General features: G+C 40.8%; 2 protein-coding genes and 1 non-coding gene across 3 annotated transcripts; all 3 read right to left on the bottom strand.

The window, feature by feature from the left end:
• Nucleotides 1–10,456: 10,456 nt before the first annotated feature.
• On the bottom strand, nt 10,457–11,167 carry LOC110931770. Its single transcript, XM_022175149.1, has one exon. It carries the CDS (start codon nt 11,165–11,167, stop codon nt 10,457–10,459), a length of 711 nt encoding a protein of 236 aa, XP_022030841.1.
• A 2,953-nt stretch (nt 11,168–14,120) lies between these two features.
• LOC118490918 lies at nt 14,121–14,227 on the bottom strand. Its single transcript, XR_004890143.1, has one exon. It is a non-coding gene; the product is annotated as a small nucleolar RNA R71 (small nucleolar RNA).
• A 7,350-nt stretch (nt 14,228–21,577) lies between these two features.
• On the bottom strand, nt 21,578–22,285 carry LOC110931771. The gene is made up of 2 exons (XM_022175150.1): nt 21,987–22,285; nt 21,578–21,896 (listed from the first exon to the last, which is right to left on the bottom strand). Exons 1-2 carry the CDS (start codon nt 22,283–22,285, stop codon nt 21,578–21,580), a joined length of 618 nt encoding a protein of 205 aa, XP_022030842.1.
• Between the last annotated feature and the right edge of the window lie 699 nt (nt 22,286–22,984).

The following is a 22,984-nucleotide window of genomic DNA, read 5'->3' as shown; positions in this document are numbered from 1 at the left end:
GAACTCGCTCAACTAGTTTGTTGATTATTTGATGCATGCCTTGCAGGACCTTAGGTACATTATGGAGCTTGCACAGGGAGGAGCAGGTCGTTGTGGGATATGGATCATGAACGATATTTGAACTTATAACTATTTGAGTTTACATTACTATGCTTCCGCTACTTAAACAATGTTTGCTTTTGAAACATCAATCATGTCATGATGAACTACCTTAATTACTTTTATTATTATTAAATGCTATGTTTGATATGATTGATGGCTTGATCCTGGTCATGTCACGCCTCCAAGCGGTGGTACTCCGCGGGTGGATTTTGGGGGTGTGACATAACGGGGCGTATTTGGGTCCCAATATATGGCGGTTTACGAGAACTTGTGATGGATGAAGCTCATAAGTCTCGCTATTCGGTACATCCAGGTTTGGATAAAATGTACCACGACATCAGAACTACATATTGGTGGCCTAGCATGAAAGCCCACATCGCTACTTACGTCGGCAAGTGTTTGACTTGTGCAAAAGTCAAAGTGGAGTATCAGAAACCAGCGGGCCTACTTCAGCAGCCCAAGATACCGCAATGGAAATGGGAAGAAATTTCCATGGATTTTGTTACAGGCCTACCCAGATCTCAGCGTGGGAATGATACTATATGGGTTATCGTGGATCGACTCACCAAGTCTGCACACTTCCTGGCTATAAAGGAAACGGATAAGTTCTCCACTCTCGCAGACGTTTATCTTAAAGAAGTTGTTTCGAGGCACGGGGTGCCCACCTCCATCATTTCGGATCGGGATGCACGATTCACCTCAGAACTTTGGCAGGCGATGCACAAAGCGTTTGGCTCTCATTTAGACATGAGCACAGCATATCACCCTCAGACGGATGGGCAGTTGAGCGCACGATTCAAACTCTAGAAGACATGCTTCGGGCGTGTGTTATCGATTTCGGCAACAGCTGGGAAAAGCACCTCCCTTTAGTGGAGTTTTCGTACAATAACAGTTATCACACCAGCATACAAGCCGCTCCATTCGAGGCATTGTACGGACGTAAATGCCGGTCACCTCTCTGTTGGGCAGAGGTGGGGGATAGTCAGATTACAGGTCCAGAAATGGTAGTTGACGCTACTGAACGAATAGCACAGATACGACAACGCATGGCGGCAGCACGCGACCGTCAGAAAGCATACGCGGATAAGCGTAGGAAACCGTTGGAATTTCAGGTCGGGGACCGGGTCTTACTAAAAGTCTCACCCTGGAAGGGTGTGGTTTGTTTTGGCAAACGGGGCAACTAAATCCACGGTATGTCAGACCGTTCGGGATCATTGAGAAAATAGGCAAAGTGGCCTACAAGCTAAACCTATCAGCTGAACTCAGTGCAGTTCACAATGTAATTCACGTGTCGAATCTGAAGAAGTGCCTGTCAGACGAGACCCTTATAGTTCCTTTTAAGGAACTCACTATCGACGAGCGGTTGCAGTTCGTCGAGGAGCCTGTTGAAATCCCGGACCGGGATGTTAAGGTCCTCAAAACAAGAGAATCCCTCTTGTTCGAGTTCGTTGGAACTCCAAACGTGGCCCAGAGTACACCTGGGAACGCGAAGATCAGATGACAGAAAAGTACCCCCACTTATTCGGAACCAATGCAACCACTACTAAGACTGAAGCTACTACTGCGGAATTTCGGGACGAAATTCCAAATCAACGGGGGGATGATGTGACACCCCAGGAAAAACCAGTAAACGATACAACTTACCTAGCTTCCTCAGTAACCGCATGCTAAATTTCGGGACGAAATTTCTTTCAAGTTGGGGATAATGTGACAACTCGAGTTTCTGACTTTCACCTTCGCATTTAATGCGCGTTGACTTTGACTGTGTAGTTGTTTGACTTGTTTGACTTGTCTGACTTAACCTTGTATTTAATTTGCAAGTGTGTTTTATATTATTTGAGATGCAACATACGTGCTATTCATGATATATAGATTATATATGTGTAAGGGTTAATAAACGGGATTAGGAAGTGAACTTTAGTTAGTGGGCTTCGTTAGCAAATCAGGACCGGACCGTATACCTGAAACCCGCTTGTAACACATGTCCGTATTGTGATAATATCCGACCCAATTCACTGTTGTGTTGAGCGATTACAACCGGCCCAAGATTGTTGTGTTGCAACTGGCCCAAACTTTGTTCACATTTAGCATGTACGTAGATGGGATGTCTTTTGGAACAAACCCTATTTTCTTCTTTCCCCTACCAAGTGTGCGACGGCAGCACCTCTCCGGATCTCTTCGAGGACATCATCTCAGTGTAATTGGGGTTAGTAGATTCGTGTGTTAATTCTTGTATACAAGTCCGATTCTCGTTTATAATGATCCCTAATTGCTAACCTTGTTACCTGCAATCTGATTTAACGAGTATGTATATATAGACGTATGATTATGCCATATGCTTGTTATGTATCGTATGATGATGTGTTCGGCTATATGCTTAGGATTGAAACATGACTGTTATGAATGGTGATAAAACTTGATGTAATAGTTGAGTAGAGGTCCAATAGAATGATTACATGAGTCTGTTGATGATAATGCTAAACATTATGATGTTGGATTGATAATTGGCACATTAATGATTATATATGGCTGATTGGCACAACCGAATTCAATGTCTTGCATGTGATAACTTAAGAATTGTCAGCTAGTGCATGTGATCACTTTATCTTTTTCGGCTAGTATATTAGGGTTACTAGGATTGAATGATTAAATTAAAGTTTCATGACAGATATAAGTGTTGTGATGTTGCTGTTATGTTGATTAGGGTGAGGTAATGTGATTGGTGGGGTGGGCGGTCAACCAAAGCCATTGGCTGTGGCTTCGGCCCAATGGTGCTAGAGAAATAAGTGTGAATTTGTATTAGAAAATCCGACTTTTGAATTGTAAATAAAGGGTCCGATTTTTAGGATGGTTATGTATCCGAGTTTTTCTGATTAACAAGGGTCAGGTCCGAGTTTTAACTCACTTTGTGGTCTGAGTTTCTTGTCAAGCATGTTGTCCGAGTTTTGGGGGCTACACAAAGGGGGTCCGACTTTTAACCCCAAGACCCCATGTCCGAGTTTTGATCCCTCTTGTCCGACCTTTTGAGCCCCCACCCCCTTGTGTCCGACTTTTGATCCCAAACCCCCATGATCCGAGCTTTAAACCCCCCCCCCCTCACTTCTTGTCCGAGTTTTAAGGGCAAGGCCCTGTCCGACTTGTGTGTTGATTTAAATTGAAGCTATGAGTGTATGTCATAACATGTTGAATGTGTTAAGATATGAAGGTTACGTTGTTAAGCCACTAACGCTGTTAAATATGCTATGTATGTTAAATACGATTAACTCCGCATGATAATCACGTTGCGTGAATTAACTATAATATGGTTCTGATTTAACTCTGTTATGCATGTGAACTATGCAAAGTGCATTAATCCAGTTTAGTGCGGATGATATGATTAGATTAAATTGAGAAAGCCCTTATGTGAAACGTGGATTTTGTACGAATGTGATTAACTGATGAATGATGCATGATATCGATTGTCAAACATGCTCTATGGAATTAAATTGCACGTGAAACTTTCCAAACTTGAACTGATTTATTATACGTGCATACAATAGGACTTGACTGATTACTTGTGAGTGCATAACCTAGCATACCGAGCAAACTAAGGTGAGTTCACACCCTTACTAAGGCATGGGATTCCCAAGGGCTTGGGAATGGGATTAAAGGAATGTGATTGACGAGATTCGTACATACACTACTACTAGACTACCATACCATCGTCCTCGGTTGTGCAGGACACATACGTAAAACCTACGTATACTTATGCCACTCGCTATCCTCGGTTGTGAAGGATACTCACGTAAAACCTACGTGAACTTATTATACTCACTACTGCCTCAGTTTTGTCAGGCACTTACGTAAAACCTACGTAAACCCCCGCGTACTCCTATCCTCGGTTGTGAAGGATACTTACGTAAAACCTACATAAACCCCATACGCGCTACTGTTCTCGGTTGTGAAGAACACTTATGGTTACGCATAGTCTAGTGGATAAATAACATGGGAAGCCCCCACCAATAGAAACCAATATCGGCCCAGTAGAGCCACCTGATACTCATGAACTTACTATTACGCATTTACTTTCTGTGAACTCGCTCAACTAGTTGTTGATCCTCTGTTACATGCCTTGCAGGACGTTAGGTACTTGGAGCTTGCACAGGGAGGCGCGGTCGTTGTGGACAAGGATCGTGTTTACTTTGATTTGAACATTTTGACAAATACACACTTTATTTATGATTGGGTTGTTATGCATTTGCTTCCGCTAAACTTTGATATGATACTTATGTTTTGGAACACCTTTCGTATGGATGGGTTTGGTTTAATACAATTACTTTTACTTTATACATGGTTCTATATGATTGGTGGCTTGATCCTGGTCATGACACGCTCCCAAGCGGTGATACTCCGCAGGTGGATTTTGGGGGTGTGACACGTATCTCAATCCTTAACACATTAACCCAGAGTATCAATCTAGCTAAGTTAAACTCAGTTAACCGCGACCAATAACAACCAGATTAATAAGCCAGAATCTCTAACACAGCATCTATGGCGGCGATTGAAAAAAGAAACGAAAAAACCCTACCTTCAGATTGATTACTATTGCTAACGAGTTCGTTATAGAGATTGGAAGAAACAACCTCTAATCACAGACTGTTATACAAACGAATCTCAAAGAAAAGTTAGGGTTTCATGGTGAGCAAGAAATCGCCCAGGAGAGAGGGAGGGTTCTTTTTGATGTATCAAGGTGTACTTTCAAGAAGCATAAGAAGATCTAAGACAACCGTCATCATTCAAACCTCTTACTCTGCTTCAAATGTACCTACTGTGGACGGTGGGGACATCTGATTAACATATGCCGCTTTGCTATCCAAAACAAAGCTGCTATAAACATAAGGAACCATTACTGTGGGCGATTTTGGCGATTTGACAAACCCTAGACGATCCTGATCTTGGTTTGTATCAAAGGAATTCGTTTATCATTAATCGTTCGTTAGTTCTAATCATGTGAAGTCAGATTAGGGTTTTGCTTTCTTGGGATCCGTTTTTTTGTTTGAAGTAAGCGGCTGTTTCTTTAAACTTTTGATTAGGGTTCCGTATCCTAGTGGGGCTGACAAAGACAGAGTGTGATTTACGAGGCTACATTCATTTACTTTGTCTGATTCTTGTTCCTTTGATCGAGGTTATTGATTACGGCTGCTAAGGTTTTTTTCTTGCTGACAAAGACAGTTTGTGTTTACGAGGATTCATAAATTTCTTTGTCTGATTCTCTATTCCACTGATCGAGGTTGTCTTTTACGGCTGCTAGGGTTTTTCTCTTCCAGCCGTCATACATATTATATTATAGGTTAATCAGGTGTGTTACATCTGATTGGTGGTTGTTCTTGTACGATTTTCGGGTGACGGCTGCTAGGGTTCTTCAGAATCTGATCGTATTCAGTTTAGGGTATCCATGGTTGAAGGTAAAACCGATGATATGTTTACTAAAGTTGATCATGCTAACAGCTCTGCTGGAAACCATCAGGCTACTCATGGAAAGCCGTCTTTGTCTTTTGATGAAATTGCTGCACGTTTCATTGAAGTAGATGGGAACACGTTCCGGCCTAAGCGTGGTGTAACGAGTCCAACACAAAGTGACCCTAAGGCTACAAACATCATCGATGAGCTCACCAAGGTAACAGTTCCGGTTCGGTTTGAAAATCGGGATGGTGGAAAGGCTGATAATTTTTGGGAGTACCCTAGCAGGTTTACGCCAAATTCAGACCTTGTTGGAGTTTTTTCTGCGGCTGATAAACAAAAACAAACAGGTTCTGGCTCTCCGGTTCAGCTTTCATTTGCGAATATTGTGAAGGATACTAAAGAGAAAGCGAAGGTGAACTTTAGGGTACTGGAATCGAATGAGGCTGTTGATGGAGCTGATGTTGTCATTCCTCTATCTTCAGTTAAACAAGTCTCTGACAGGTATGCGAATACCTTGTATGGTTATTTTCTGGGTAAACGGCTGGCTTTTCCTGTTGTTGATTTCTATGCAAAGAACAATTGGGCAAAGTACGGATTGTCAAGAATTATGATGAATGCTCATGGGTTCTTCTTTTTTAAGTTCACAACGAAAGAAGGGATGGATCAAATGTTAGAGGATGGGCCGTGGATGATTAGAAACGTTCCAATTATTTTGAAAGAATGGTCAGCCTCTATCAAGTTGGTAAAAGAGGATTTAAAAGCGATTCCAGTTTGGGTCAAGATGCATGATGTGCCGTTAGCGGCATTTACTGAGGATGGGCTCAGTTTACTTGCTTCTAAGATTGGGGTACCTATAATGTTAGATTCGTATACGGCTACAATGTGTGCGGAATCTTGGGGAAGAAGCAGCTATGCTAGAGCGCTTATTGAAGTCCAGGCAGGAGTTGAGTTAAAGAAGAGTGTTACGGTAGCAATTCCTTCCTTGGATGGTCTTAATCACTCGAAGGTGGAGGTTAAAATTGAGTATGATTGGGAGCCGTTAAGATGTTCTTCTTGTTGTGTCTTCGGTCATGAGGATCACTCGTGTCCTCAGAACCCGCAGGAAAAATCGAATGGGGATACTGAGAAGAAGGATAAAGATGATTTTCAGGTGGTAGGAGCCAAAAAGAAGAAACCAAATAATCAAGGGCTTCATATGAAAAACCAGAAGCCAAAGGTAGTTTACAGGCCAGTTGTCAACCCTAAATCGAAATCGTCATCAAAGAGTCCGGTTCAGAATCCGGTTTCAACGTCTAACCCGTTTGACATTCTAAAGGACGATAATGGTAATCAGGGAGGTACTACTGTGGGTCGAGTGGAGAAGAATCGGTCAAGTGACAGGGAGGAATCGGATGAGGAAGTGGTGGAGGAAATCTACAATGAAACGAGTAAATTTATGACATCGGGTATTCATCTTTCCTCTTCCTCTTCGAAAGCAGGGGCAAGCACCTCTTCTTCCAAGTTATTTAATGGATAGGCTGTCTGCTTTTCGTCTGAAGGGGCTGCTGTTTTGCGGCTTCTTTATATTTGATGATGGTGGTTGAGAATTGTGTTTGTGTGTTTTGCATTTTTTGTCTACTAGATGTCGTGTCATGATGTATAGTAGACTAGGTAATGGGGTGTCATAGGTTTTTGGTTTTTATTTGTTCTACATATATGGGGCATGTCCTGTATATGAACTAGTGTGGAACACATCCTCACTACTTGTACTTATTCGCGGTTGCATTTTTAATAGATTCACCGGGGTAACCCTTTACCCAAAAAATAAGAAGATCTAAGACATCTCCAAGTTGAAGCATCCATATTTATCCATCTTAGAGCTTTCAATCATCATCATCTTCATCATCTTTGCTCATCATATTCATCAAGATCATACCTAGCCACAAGAGCTAGAAGTGAGCATTCTAATCTTTTTTTACTTGTTTATGTATAGATTACTTATAAACAAGTTATATTTAAAACATTCATGCAAGAATAAGATGAAAATACAAAAAAAAAAGCAAACTAAAAATCATAATATATAAGATTGTTTATGTTGTGTTTTGAAGCTTGTTACTTGTTTATTTGATCTAGTTATGATAAACATCATATGAAAACTTGTTAGATGATGTTTAAAAACATAATCTAACAAGTGTACATGAAAGTATAAAAAGGGTTATGTTAAACTTGATGTTTAATGGATGAACATAATATTTGATGTTGTAAAAGTATATAAAGCTTTTCACTAAAAATAATGCTTTTTGAAAGATTTATAAAAGTAACATATAAAATGGGTTTTCTATAAAACTTTGGAAAAACTAGAAGTAAAGTATGATTTTTAAACAAGTAAACATATGTAAAGATCATACTAAAACCCTACATGTTTATGAGTTCATGTTGTTAAAAATATGTTACAAATCTCATGTGTTTTTGTGTAGAAATAATATGAGGTAATTGTTATTGATTTTAAAAGAAAATCATATGTTTTGATAACATGGCAAAGTTCATATTTCGAAGGAACTATGGCTAATTTTTCTTAGAAATCATGTGTTAGAAAAATTGTCGTTTTTAACAAAGTATTTACAAGATTAGAAAGTTGGTCTTTCTAAAGATAAAAATTGACATAAATATATATTTTGGTTCCATTCCAGCATGGTCAAGTGGATCATGACATGTGTATCCACAGTGTCGTACTCTCTGAGTATCAATGGGAATTTGCATGGCTTTTTCAAGGGTAAACGTGGGCTAAGGCAAGGAGATCCGTTATCCCCCTATTTGTTTACTTTGGTCATGGAGGTTTTATCGTTGTTGCTTCGCCGAGCTGCTGTCAGTCCGTTTAAGTTTCATGCTCACTGTGCCAAAGAAAAAATAATTAATGTCTCTTTTGCGGATGATTTATTTATTTTTGTTCATGGCGATGTGGTCTCGGTCAAGAAGATCAAAGAGGCGCTGGAGAGTTTCACCAAGATGTCTGGTCTCGTCCCTAGTCCTGCTAAGAGTACAGTATTCTTTTGCAATGTTTCTCATTCGGTAAAGCAAGCAATTCTCAATATTATGTCGTTTCAAGAAGGTACCCTTCCGGTTCGGTATTTGGGGGTTCCTCTTATATCTTCGAGACTTGTGTATAATGATTGCAAGGTTCTTATTGAGCGTATGGAGAAAAAGATTGTTAATTGGGTCTCTAAGTCGTTGTCGTTTGCCGGGCGGCTTTAGCTCATTAATTCAGTCCTTTCTTCCATGCACATCTATTGGGCTTCGGTTTTTATTATGCCTGCTCGTGTTATTAGTGATCTTGAAAAGAAGATTCGAAGATTTCTTTGGAACGCAGGATCGGAAGGCAGAATTCGTGCTAAAGTAGCATGGAAACATGTGTGTTTGCCTAAACAGGAAGGAGGTTTGGGTATTAAAAGCATTACCGATGTTAACAAATCCTTAATGGCTAAACACATTTGGAGTATTCTTACCAAAAGGGATTCTATTTGGGTGAAATGGATTCACGACTACAAGATTAGAGGAAGGAATTTCTGGGAGGTGCCATGTAGAGGGAGTATGAGTTGGGGGTGGCGTAAATTATTATCCATCCGAAACATCATTCGGCCTCATGTTTGGTCGGCTATCAAGAGCGGTACTCAAACGAATATTTGGAGTGACATGTGGTGTTCGAGTAGTCCTCTTATTTCATTTATCTCGCCTAGAAACATAGCGAATGCTGGTTTTTCGCTAAGCTCAATAGTTGCGGATATGATTGATCAGGATGGTAACTGGAGATGGCCTCAAGCTTGGCTTGATCTTTTTCCAGTCTTAATCACAATAGCGGTTCCGACAATTGATCCTAATGGTGAGGATACTCTAGTATGGAAAGATGTGGAAGGTAAGATTCAAGAGTTTCACTCGGCTAGTGTTTGGAATACAATCCGGAATCGGGAAGGGCAGGTGATATGGGCTGATATGGTTTGGTATACGCAATGTATTCCTAGGCATTCTTTTCACCTATGGTTGGCGTTTAGGAACAAGCTCAAAACGCAGGATAGACTGTCTATTTGGGAAGCGGGTAGTCATACCAATTGGAATTTAATGTGTTGCCCGCTGTGTAACCATGATAAAGATACTCGGGATCATCTATTTTTCCAATGTTCTTTCGCGGCGAAGACATGGAATGAAGTTAAGAAGCTGGTTACTTTGAGCAATGTTAATAATTCATGGTCGTCGGTCGTTTCTTGGGTGGAGCTACATGCAAAATCTAAGAGCGCGGATCATATTGTGTGCAAACTTTTGATTGCGGCTTCGGCTTATTATATATGGCAAGAGCGGAATAACAGGCTTTTCAAGAACAACAGAAGAACGGCTGAACAAGTGGCTGAGGTTATTAAGTCTTCGGTTCGGTTGAAGCTCATGGGATTCAGATTTCGGCTTGCTTCGGCTAAGCAAAGGATTTTCAAAAGATGGAAGATTGAAGATAATGGAGCGGACCCCGGCTAGAGTCTTATTTCTGTGTTTTTTGTTTTTTCGGTTGGGTCTGGTAGTTTGAGTTGTGAGTGTTTAGACTGGTTTTGTTTTGTTGGTTGTGGTTTGTGTTTTCCTAGGCTTGGCATGTCAAGTCTAGTTGGTGTGTTACACTGACATACCTTTGTACTGATTGGTTTATTTTATAAAATTTACCGGGGTAACCCTTTACCCAACAAAAATATTTTTTTTGGGTAAAGGGTTACCCCGGTGATTCTATATATTAACAAACAAATCAACACAAGTAGTGAGGAGGCATCTACACTAGTTCAAACTTGGGACAAACCCCCAAGCTTGTAGACAAACGCAAACCAAAACATCAAACTCAAAACAAGCAAAAGACAACTAGACAAAGATTTAGACTATAACAAACCAACAGACGCTCTAAGACTCAGCGGCCTCCATCGTCTTCCGCATAACCGCCATGGATCTCCCATTTGCTCAAGAGCCTCCTGACATTATCAGTATCCTTAAACTTCATTCCCAATAGCTTATATCTAACCGTAGTAAGCACTGCAGTGGCAATAGTATCTGGTGGTCTCGTCTGATTCTTGAGGAGCCTAGCATTCCGTTCCTGCCAAATGAAATAAGAAGTAGCCGCCACAAGAAGTCTTGACACATAATCCGTAGCCAACTTTGATTGCATTTGGCGTTTCAACCAATCAATAATAGCATTCCATTTAGGGTCCACATCACCCATATCCACTTTATCTCTGACCAAGATCCAAACATCGGATGAGAACTTACATTCAAAAAATAGATGAGTATGTGAGTCCACATTTGCATAACATAATAAACAGCACATCATATTCATATTCCTCCTTCTAGCAAAATCCCACTTTAGAATTTTATCTTGAGTTAAAAGTTTTCGCCTGAAAATCAGCCACATGAGGAAAGCATGCCTTGGGATGCAATGAGAAAACCAAACAAGGCCCATCCAGTCAACCTCCGGCTCCCTCACTCGAACTGAATCCCACACACCTGAACACGAAAATTCATCCAGGTCAATTCCATCCTTCCATAACAGCCGATCATTCTTGTTCGGGTCAAGCGAAACTTGTTGAATCTGATTTAAGACCGGGAATAAATCCCTCCACGACATCGGCTAAGCCCATGAGCCATCAATAACAATATCTCAAACTGAGGCATTCAAAGAAAAACCTGCATTAATGATAACTCGAGGAGATAGGTGCGAAGACAGGGGCCCAACTTCACACCAATAATCGTGTCAAGCTGAGGTGTTTTTACCATCTCCAAGTTGCGTCTAGACATGATGGCGAATCACAGGCCGAAGCTGAAGAAGTTTTCTCCAGCTCCAGCAACAACTCGCAACCAACTTACAATCCCAGATGTTTCTGCCTATAAGCCTATCAAGTATATGCTATGTGTTTATTATTTGTATTAGTTATATATAAAAGTTAGGGACTTGATAACAATGACACAAATAAATACAAGACATACTTACTGATGTGTGTAAAATGCAACATATAAATCACATCAATTAAGGCATAAAACTAACCCTTTTTAAGTACTAATGTTGGAAAAAGAGTGTTTTTGTCTTCCTTTTGTATTTTCAGGATGAAATGAGCTCAAATTCACAAAAGAAGCAAAAAGACAACTAATTCTAGCATAAATACAAGAAAAGGAATAAAAGTAGACTGCCCGGACCCTCAACAGCATCCTCCAGAGCAAAGAAGAGAAAGCAGAAATCTGAACACGCCCCGTGCTCAGCCAGCACGGGGCCGTGCCCAAGAAGCAGCATAAAAGACAAACTTATAGAAGCTTCCATTGCCCACCACGGGGCCGTGTCCAGCGGGCACGGGGGCGTGGTGAAAGTACAGCAGGCGCATTAATTGTAATTGCGAATTACAATTAATGAGGAGAGAGAGTGTCAGACGGGCACGGGGGCGTGTCCAGTGGACACGGGGCCGTGCCCAGCCTTCTGTTCAGCCTATAAATAGGAGTGCTTGGTTTCATTTCAACTCATCCCTTGGCACACCACCTCTCTCACACTTCATCCACCACCCACCACCACCATAACACCATCATCCACCACCATCATCCATTGTCCATCGTAGAGTGTGTGAGTCATCTCGGGATCCAAGATTGATCGTAAGAGATCTTGACAATCAAGGCCATGTTTGCCTAAGTCTCTTACATCACTTGGTGAAGACAAGTGTTTAGTATAATACTTTTTATTTTCAATCTTTTGCACTTTTTATTTGGTTTTGTATTAATGACATTAATAACTAGTTACTTATGTTGAAGGTGATCTTTCCTTATCGTTTATCCGTGGTGTCTTGGCATTATTTTACTGTCTATATAAAATAAAAGATTTTCACCATTCATATCTCCACGGTCTATATGGAGGTATGTTGGCTACCTGGTCGGGGGTTAAGGGAACGGTTTGGTAAGGGTCTTGCCCTTGTTCAGCGTTTAGAGGTCCTGCTTGGGACCTGGGTCAAATTTAGTAGGATCTCCTTCAATGCCCATAGGTATTGGATGGCGGGGATCCAAACTCTTTGACCCCCTCATAAGTTAACTACTATTAATACTATAACCCGGCTATTTAGGACTGTATCCCTGCTGACTCAGACTACTTAGCCGAGGGTAACGTCACCGCCGAAAGCGGGGCCTACCACAATTTGCATTAATAACTTAATTCATTATCTTTCAATAATCCGACCCTTTAGGATTGTATCCTTGCTGACTCAAACTACTGGGTTGAGGGTAACGTCGCCTTCAAAAGAGGGGCCTACTACAATAACTAAGATAATCTCTTAAACAAGTGCAAAAGTGCGAAAATAATCAAAGGTTATACTAATACACGTGTCGGATCCAAGTGATTCATCTTGTCTATCTGTTTTTATTTTATTTTATTTTTCAGCATTTAGTTAGTTTTTATTTTCTTAGTTAAAAAAAAAACATTTTTCTCACTTTTTGATTTGATTAGACGTTGAGGATAAACCGGTATTAAAAGCTCTTGTGTCCTTGGACGACCTCGGTATCTTACCAACACTATACTACGTCCACGATGGGTGCACTTGCCCATATGTGTGTTTAGTGTTAGTGAATATCGTGTTTTATAAATTTAAAACTTGGCTAAAAGTGTAAAAAGGGCTTAATTATATATCTAAATTATATATACACTACACACGCATCAAGTTTTTGGCGCCGTTGCCGGGGACACAAGGATTTTAAGAAAGTTAGGAATCAACGGCCTAATCATATTTTCATTTTTCTTTTTAATTTTTAGGATTTTTCTTAGTTTTTCAGCTTCTGCAGGACTCAGCACGGGCAGTGCCTGGTCGGACACGGGCCGTGCCCAGCATCGTTACTGGCAGTTTTTTGTTTTCCAAGTTACAGAAGGCTGACCACGGGGCCGTGCCGGTGCAACACGGGGCCGTGTCCAACTTCCAGTAACTGGGATCTGGAAAACAATCACTGAAACTCCGACCACGGGCCGTGTTCGCTAAACACGGGGCCGTGGTGAACCTTCTGACCAACATTCTTTTCTGTTTTTATTGCAGGACTTGGAACCCGACGCCAACCTCACGTAGTGTATGAGCTCCAGTTCCAATAAAGACATAAAAGAACCACTAGAAGAACCCGAACGCTTTCTTAGAAAAAGGTTAAAAGCCAAAAACCAAGAGAAGGTTTCGGGTGATCCACCTCCAATGGCGGACCAACGTACCCTTATGGATTATCTACGACCCACCGTAGGTAATTTAGGCGCCGCTATCAATGCTCCGAATGTCGAAGCTAATAACTTCGAACTCCGGCCGCATTTGATACAAATGCTCCAAAACTCCGCAACCTTCCATGGGCTTGCGGACGAGAATCCCCATCTACATATAACTAATTTCTTGGAAATATGTGATACCTTTCGGAACAATGGAGCATCAAACGACGCCATCCGTCTCCGTATGTTTCCCTTCTCACTAAAAGACCGAGCGAAGGCTTGGCTCAACGCCCTCCCAGCTGGATCGGTAAACACCTGGGATGAACTAGCCCAAAAATTTCTATATAAGTATTTCCCTCCCGCTAAAACTACTAAGTTAATGACTGAAATTAATACATATTCACAAGAGGACGGGGAATCCTTATATGAAACTTGGGAAAGGTTCAAGGAGCTATTACGCAAGTGTCCCCATCACGGCCTTGCAATATGGCAACATGTATCCACTTTCTATAATGGATTGTTGCCACACACTAGGCAGACACTTGATTCTAGCTCCGGGGGACTTTTAGGTAATCGACGCCCACACGAAATATATAATCAAATTGAGGAAATTGCTCAAACCAATTTTCAATGGCACACCCCCCGGGGAAATAAGTCTATCGCCCCGGGTGCCCATAAGGTCGATGAAAGAACTTCTTTACAAGCCCAAATCGAGGCCCTTTCTTCAAAGATAAAAAAATTGGAAATGACAAAAACAGTCTCGGTTATGGCTTGTGAAGGGTGTGGTGGGTCACATGAAAATTAGAGTTGCATGAAAGAAACAGACGATCAACAAGAAATGGTAAACTACATTGATAATAGACCTAGGCCGTCGGGTCCCCCAACGGGAACTTACAACCAAGGATGGCGAAACCACCTAAACCTTGGTTGGAGGGAACCCGGCAATAGTAGTAACCAACAAACCCAACGAACAAACTTTCAACAACCAAGAAATGAGTCACAAAATTTCACTCAACAACAAAGTGGACGAGAAAGGCTCGAAGATACTGTATCTCGCTTCGTCTCCGACACTGATAAGAAAAACTCGGAAAGATTTCTACAATTAGAATCAAATTTTAGAAATCAACAAGCTAGTATTCAAAACATAGAAAAACAATTAAATCAAATAGCTCAAAATTTTGCCGAGAGACCGCAAGGCGCATTACCTAGCAATACCGAAACGAACCCAAAAGCGCAAGTCCACCTCATCACACTACGAAACCGCACCGTAGGGCCTGCAGAAGTGGCACCGCCAACGGAAGAAACAGTACCCACACCTCTGCAGGAAAAGAACTCCCCTCCGTCACCAGAGCCTACCAAGGCTCCTCGAGTTCCATACCCCGGTAGGTTAATTCGTCAAAAGACCAATGAGCAATTCGCAAAGTTAGAAAGTCTGTTAAAACAATTGCATGTCAATATTCCTTTTATCGAGGTCCTAACCCAAATGCCCAAGTACTCTAAATTCATGAGGGACTTCCTTACACATAAAAAGAAAATTGAAAGTTTGCAATTAGTCAATTTAGGCGAAGAATGCTCTGCCCTCGTACTCAATAAACTTCCTCAAAAGAAAATCGATCCCGGAAGCTTCACGATTCCCTGCTCAATAGGGGAATCGCCCGTTCGTAATGCCTTAGCCGACCTTGGGGCTAGCATTAACCTCATGCCCTCATCAATGTTCAAAAGACTCGGCTTAGGAACCACGAGCCCTACAAAAATGAGCATACAACTCGCTGATCGATCCGTCAAATTCCCACAAGGTGTCATCGAGAATGTCTTGGTAAAGGTAAGCAGATTCGTTTATCCAGCTGACTTTGTCATACTCGATATGGAGGAAGACACCGAGGTCCCCCTCATACTAGGGAGACCCTTCCTTGCCACCGCCCAAGCAGTGGTAGATATGAATGACGGGACACTCACCTTGAGGTATGGGGATGATGAAGTGAAGTTCGGAGTTGGGAAGAGAATAGAGGACGACGACCCGATCAATTACATGAAGGTTATTGATTCAAGCTTGGATGCTACTCTCCGACGGTGTAACATGGGACGCCACGCATCCCACTCAGAAAACATATAACCACGCATTGGGTCTAGCCAAGGACCCTTATAAACGTGGCGCACCACGGAGGCATTCCGCGGAACTATCCTTAGTTTAGTTTAATCTTTTAGTTTTAATTTGCAGAAATAAAACACACTCATGGTGGTAATGGATGAAAAAGGGAACGAGAAAATGGCCCCATGCACAAAGAACAGAGCAACCCGACACAAATCTCCATCACAGAAGGCTCAACACGGGCCGTGCCCAACCAACACGGCCCCGTGCTGAGCCACCTGCAGAAAAACGCCCAGTTCAGGTAACTGGACACGGGCCGTGTTCAGCGGACACGCCCCCGTGTCCAGGCTTCTGTCTTATTTCTTTAATTTCTGTTACTGGCACCTGACCACGGGGCCGTGCCCGGTCACCACGGGGCCGTGTCCAGGCTGCCAGTAACATAAATCTTTGCTTTTTAACCCACTTTTACACATTCTAATCAACCGAAAATCTTATTTTTGGGACACATTGAGGACAATGTGTAATTTAAGTGTGGGGGGGATGCTAAAACCTTGAATTTTGCAAATCTTAATTACAAGCCTTACACAAAACTCTATTGGAACCGCTAAACACCCCAAATTTTTTTCAAAAAACTTTTCGTTTTTTTTTTACTTGTCTTGGTTTAATTTGGGAATAACAAGTTCTAAAAAGGTTATATTTTTACAAATTTACAACCGATAGCGTCGTGATAACAAAGAACCAACATAAGAAAATTACGAAACGGCATAACAAGTCTAGTTAAAAAATTCGATTATATATACTTGATCGCATTAAAAACCCATTCCCACAAAAGTGAGTTTTGAGCCTTTATTGAGCATACAAATATACATCTTTAGACTAAATGCTCATTTCTCGTTTCTTGTGTGAATAGCCGCTTGGTTCTTACAACTCTAGAACTTGCCACGACGATACATTCTCGGTCCTTACCAACTTAAACCCAAGTAAGTAAGTGATGGAGGCATTAGGACTAACCATATTTTTCTTTCTACACCATTATTTTTCATTTTTTTACCACCTACCCAAAATACCCCTAGTTAGCCCCTTTGAGCCTAAACCTTTCATTTCATTACCCTTAAACCCTTTTTACCCACCAAAAACCCTTTTTTTATTTTTCACCCTTTATTTTAGTAACAAGCTCGGTTTTTCGTAAGCTCGCTATTTTTTATGACTTATCAAAAAAAAATGATGAAGTCAAAAATAAACAAAAGCTATATAAAAGCTTGTTTGGAGAAATACTTCAAAATAAAGAGTCACTAAAAACAAGGCGTGTCACGAAAACCGAGGCTTTTTACGATTTTCGCCCTTTTACTAAACACTAACCCAACCACCCACCTTTAACCCAAGCCTAACCCTTCACCCAAAAAGTCCTCTTGATATTTACAAAGGTAAAAAGTTAAAAAGGAGGAGGATTGATTGCTTGGCAAACCTATGGAAGGCGTAAGTTCCATGCCGCTCTCGAGTGATTCACTAAAAAAATACACCTTCGGCCGAGTGTTGAGTGATCTCCCGTGAGGTATGTGAACTTGTATATAAATGGAATTTTAATAAGGCATGCTATGCCCGAATAAGTAATTTATCCTGTGAAACGTTCTAAATAAATCATAACGAATAGGATTGTAAATAAATAAAAATAAAACTTACAAAGATCTTGGATTCCCGACACTCTATGACAAGCCAAAAACCTTTTTTTTTTTTTTTTTGGGTAAAGGGTTACCCCGGTTAAATTTCATTCATCAACCAATAAATACAAGTGAGGAATAGAGTACACCTCAATTCTCTAGAATGACATGCCATTGCTATAGTACACATAAAAGAAAACCAAGAAATAAAGAACATAACTCGCAAATTTGCATAACCACGTCACATAGTGACAAACCCGAGCCCACACGGCCCTGCTCAAACTCTTTCCGAAAGTCAGCCACACTCATCTTGATCCATCAATAGCTCACGTGGGAGCCGCCAATCATTCAACACTTGGGAGATGCTACCCGTTCTTTTGAACTTCATTGTGTGCAATTTCATTCTGATCGTCATTAGAATTACCTCTATTAGCTGGTTTGCACTCCGTTTCTTCTTAGTGAACAATCTGTTATTTCGCTCTTGCCAAACCAAATACGCCGACGCTGCCACCACTAGCTTCCCAATAATGTGAATGGCCCGTTTGGACCCCGCGTGCTGCGTAAGATAATCCATAATTTCCTCCCATCTTTCCCCTATCGTTTGCATGCCCGCCTTTCTCTTCTACCTATTCCATTTGGGAGTGTAAGCCACATTTAAAGAGTTTTGCTTGAGGACAAGCAAAAGTTCAAGTGTGGGGGTATTTGATGTGTGTAAAATGCAACATATAAATCACATCAATTAAGGCATAAAACTAACCCTTTTTAAGTACTAATGTTGGAAAAAGAGTGTTTTTGTCTTCCTTTTGTATTTTCAGGATGAAATGAGCTCAAATTCACAAAAGAAGCAAAAAGACAACTAATTCTAGCATAAATACAAGAAAAGGAATAAAAGTAGACTGCCCGGACCCTCAACAGCATCCTCCAGAGCAAAGAAGAGAAAGCAGAAGTCTGAACACGCCCCGTGCTCAGCCAACACGGGGTCGTGCCCAAGAAGCAGCATAAAAGACAAACTTATAGAAGCTTCCATTGCCCACCACGGGGCCGTGTCCAGCGGGCACGGGGGCGTGGTGAAAGTACAGCAGGCGCATTAATTGTAATTGCGAATTACAATTAATGAGGAGAGAGAGTATCAGACGGGCACGGGGGCGTGTCCAGTGTACACGGGGCCGTGCCCAGCCTTCTGTTCAGCCTATAAATAGGAGTGCTTGGTTTCATTTCAACTCATCCCTTGGCACACCACCTCTCTCACACTTCATCCACCACCCACCACCACCATAACACCATCATCCACCACCATCATCCATTGTCCATCGTAGAGTGTGTGAGTCGTCTCGGGATCCAAGATTGATCGTAAGAGATCTTGACAATCAAGGCCATGTTTGCCTAAGTCTCTTACATCACTTGGTGAAGACAAGTGTTTAGTATAATACTTCTTATTTTCAATCTTTTGCACTTTTTATTTGGTTTTGTATTAATGACATTAATAACTAGTTACTTATGTTGAAGGTGATCTTTCCTTATCGTTTGTCCGTGGTGTCTTTGCATTATTTTACTGTCTATATAAAATAAAAGATTTTCACCATTCATATCTCCACGGTCTATATGGAGGTATGTTGGCTACCTGGTCGGGGGTTAAGGGAACGGTTTGGTAAGGGTCTTGCCCTTGTTCAGCGTTTAGAGGTCCTGCTTGGGACCTGGGTCAAATTTAGTAGGATCTCCTTCAATGCCCATAGGTATTGGATGGCGGGGATCCAAACTCTTTGACCCCCTCATAAGTTAACTACTATTAATACTATAACCCGGCTATTTAGGACTGTATCCCTGCTGACTCAGACTACTTAGCCGAGGGTAACGTCACCGCCGAAAGCGGGGCCTACCACAATTTGCATTAATAACTTAATTCATTATCTTTCAATAATCCGACCCTTTAGGATTGTATCCTTGCTGACTCAAACTACTGGGTTGAGGGTAACGTCGCCTTCAAAAGAGGGGCCTACTACAATAACTAAGATAATCTCTTAAACAAGTGCAAAAGTGCGAAAATAATCAAAGGTTATACTAATACACGTGTCGGGTCCAAGTGATTCATCTTGTCTATCTGTTTTTATTTTATTTTATTTTTCAGCATTTAGTTAGTTTTTATTTTCTTAGTTTAAAAAAACATTTTTCTCACTTTTTGATTTGATTAGACGTTGAGGATAAACCGGTATTAAAAGCTCTTGTGTCCTTGGACGACCTCGGTATCTTACCAACACTATACTACGTCCACGATGGGTGCACTTGCCCATATGTGTGTTTAGTGTTAGTGAATATCGTGTTTTATAAATTTAAAACTTGGCTAAAAGTGTAAAAAGGGCTTAATTATATATCTAAATTATATATACACTACACACGCATCACTTACAACTAAAGACTTACAAAAATACATATAGACACACTTGAAAACAACTTACTGACATTCCGAGCTTTCGGACACAACTTATGGTCAAAACGGATGACGGGCGAATCTATGACCATATCGCCATTCCGAGGAGTTACTACGACGCTTAGGCGATCATTCGACACGAATACATATAAATCACCAAAAACAATATCCGGATGTTTTGAAACTTATAAAAACTATTAGGTTTTTATTAACAAAAACTTGTTGATTTATATATAATATACAAGATTTTACTAAATGGGCTTATATTCACAAAATGGACTTATTTTTACTAAATGAGCTTATATTTTTTTACAAATGGGCTTGTTTTATACAAATGGGCTTATTTTAAACAAATGGGCTTATATTATATAAATGGGCTTATCTTCCTAAATGGGCTTAACATAAATACATGGGCTAAGCCCAATATAAAAAATTCATGGGCTAAGCCCAATACCAAACATATGGGCCCAGGCCCAATAACATTAAGCCCAATACTATTTAGGCCCAATACTCTTAAGGCCCAATACTATTTTAGGCCCAATACTCTTAAGGCCCAATACTATTTAGGCCCAATACTGTTTAGGCCCAATACTATTTAGGCCCAATAACATTTGGGCCCAATAACATAAATTCTTGGGCTAGACCCAATAACATTAAGACATGGGCTCGGCCCAATGACATGAAAACATGGGCTCGGCCCAATGACATATAATTGGTAAAAATACAATTATACAATTTATTCATACAAGACTCAATGATACAACTCACAAGATACAATATTTCATATATATATATATATATTTGGTGAAATATATATATAGCAGTTTAACAAATCATACATCTAAAACAGAGTTCAACGAACAACAAAGACATACAAGTCTTACACATATTTAAGACACAAGACTTGTACTCAAGTCATTTATAAAGACCGAAGTGTCTGACTAATATAGAACGTTTGTAGGTCGTGACACTACTCAGGACGACCGTACGTCAGATCACAGTTACTTACCATTCACGGACGCAATTCTGTGAGTTCATGTCCTCTATTCATTTAAATGTTTTACAAGTTTACAACTATCGGGGAAAATACATGTTCAATCATATGTTAAAGTTAGGGAACGAAACACCTTAGATCATGTGCGATTAGAGTCATACATCTAAGCACCATTAATCCAGTTTGGACCTAGGTACAGAGGGTTAGATCTAATGGGTATTGGCGAGCCCCACTCTTGGTCGTGGACCCACACAGAAGAGTGCGTTTGTGTCCCAGTCGATAGTAGTCGACACGAAATCGTCTAGGTTTGGATTGCTTCCTAATTCGTCACACATATTAATGTCCTCGCGAAACATTAATGATCAACGATTTCATTGACGCTTTACATACTACATCATTACATACAGATACATTTTATACAACTCACATTTTATGGATACATTTTATACAACTCACATTTTTTTGGGTAAAGGGTTACCCCGGTGATTCTATATATTAACAAACAAATCAACACAAGTAGTGAGGAGGCATCCACACTAGTTCAAACTTGGGACAAACCCCCAAGCTTGTAGACAAACGCAAACCAAAACATCAAACTCAAAACAAGCAAAAGACAACTAGACAAAGATCTAGACTATAACAAAAACAACAGACGCTCTAAGACTTAGCCTCCATCGTCTTCCGCATAACCGCCATGGATCTCCCATTTGCTCAAGAGCCTCCTGACATTATCAGTATCCTTAAACTTCATTCCCAATAGCTTATATCTAACCGTAGTCAGCACTACAGTGGCAATAGTATCTGGTGGTCTCGTCTGATTCTTGAAGAGCCTAGCATTCCGTTCCTGCCAAATGAAATAAGAAGTAGCCGCCACAAGAAGTCTTGACACATAATCCGTAGCCAACTTTGATTGCATTCGGCGTTTCAACCAATCAATAATAGCATTCCATTTAGGGTCCACATCACCCATATCCACTTTATCTCTAACCAAGATCCAAACATCGGATGAGAACTTACATTAAAAAAATAGATGAGTATGCGAGTCCACATTTGCATAACATACTAAACAGCACATCATATTCATATTCTTCCTTCTAGCAAAATCCCACTTTAGAATTTTATCTTGAGTTAAAAGTTTTCGCCTGAAAATCAGCCACATGAGGAAAGCATGCCTTGGGATGCAATGAGAAAACCAAACAAGGCCCATCCAGTCAACCTCCGGCTCCCTCACTCGAACTGAATCCCACACACCTGAAGACGAAAATTCATCCAGGTCAATTCCATCCTTCCATAACAGCCGATCATTCTTGTTCGGGTCAACCGAAACTTGTTGAATCTGATATAAGACCGGGAATAAATCCCTCCACGCCATCGGCCAAGCCCATGAGCCATCAATAACAATATCTCGAACTGAGGCATTCAAAGAAAAACCTGCATTAGTGATAACTCGAGGAGATAGGTGCGAAGACAGGGGCCCAACTTCACACCAATAATCGTGCCAAGCTGAGGTGTTTTTACCATCTCCAAGTTGCATCCAGACATGATGGCGAATCATAGGCCGAAGCTGAAGAAGTTTTCTCCAGCTCCAGCAACAACTCGCAACCAACTTACAATCCCAGATGTTTCTGCCTCTAAGCCTATGCTCATATATCCAACGGACCCACAGAGACTCTGTGACAACTGTGCTCTTTAATCGATGAACAATGCAAAACAATGTTAATTATCAATAATACAATGTGTTTTGGTGTTATTATATGTGTTTTATGTGTTTGATGATTTCACAATTCGATTCGATTCGATTTCAAGCTTTAAATCGCTTTTTGGGAAGTTATACGCAAACTGGTGCGTAAACGCAGTCAGTTTAACGCGACAAACACTCCGGAATAGTGAAATAGGCTTAACATACCTTAAATAACCTTCACATAACTTAGAAATAAGTTTTGGATGGTTTGGTGTGTCGAAAACATGTTTGTTCGACCGCAGGGACTATTTGTGTCAAACTGTGAAACTATACCGATTTGTATAGTAACGAACATTCCGGAACTTGATCATAAGTTAAATATGCCCTAAA

The sequence above is a fragment of the Helianthus annuus genome, chromosome 3 (assembly GCF_002127325.2).
Source record: "Helianthus annuus cultivar XRQ/B chromosome 3, HanXRQr2.0-SUNRISE, whole genome shotgun sequence".
Lineage (NCBI taxonomy): Eukaryota > Viridiplantae > Streptophyta > Magnoliopsida > Asterales > Asteraceae > Helianthus > Helianthus annuus.
Note: the sequence above shows the minus strand (reverse complement) of the source record. Positions and strands in the feature narration are given on the sequence as shown.

Coding starts and splice junctions, on each gene's coding strand:
- LOC110931770 (XM_022175149.1), bottom strand. CDS start 11,167: ATGTCGTGGAGGGATTTATTCCCGGTCTTAAATCAGATTCAACAAGTT.
- LOC110931771 (XM_022175150.1), bottom strand. CDS start 22,285: ATGGCGTGGAGGGATTTATTCCCGGTCTTATATCAGATTCAACAAGTT. Junction 21,897..21,986: donor AGGAAGAATATGAATATGAT/GTGCTGTTTAGT, acceptor GATCTTGGTTAG/AGATAAAGTGGATATGGGTG.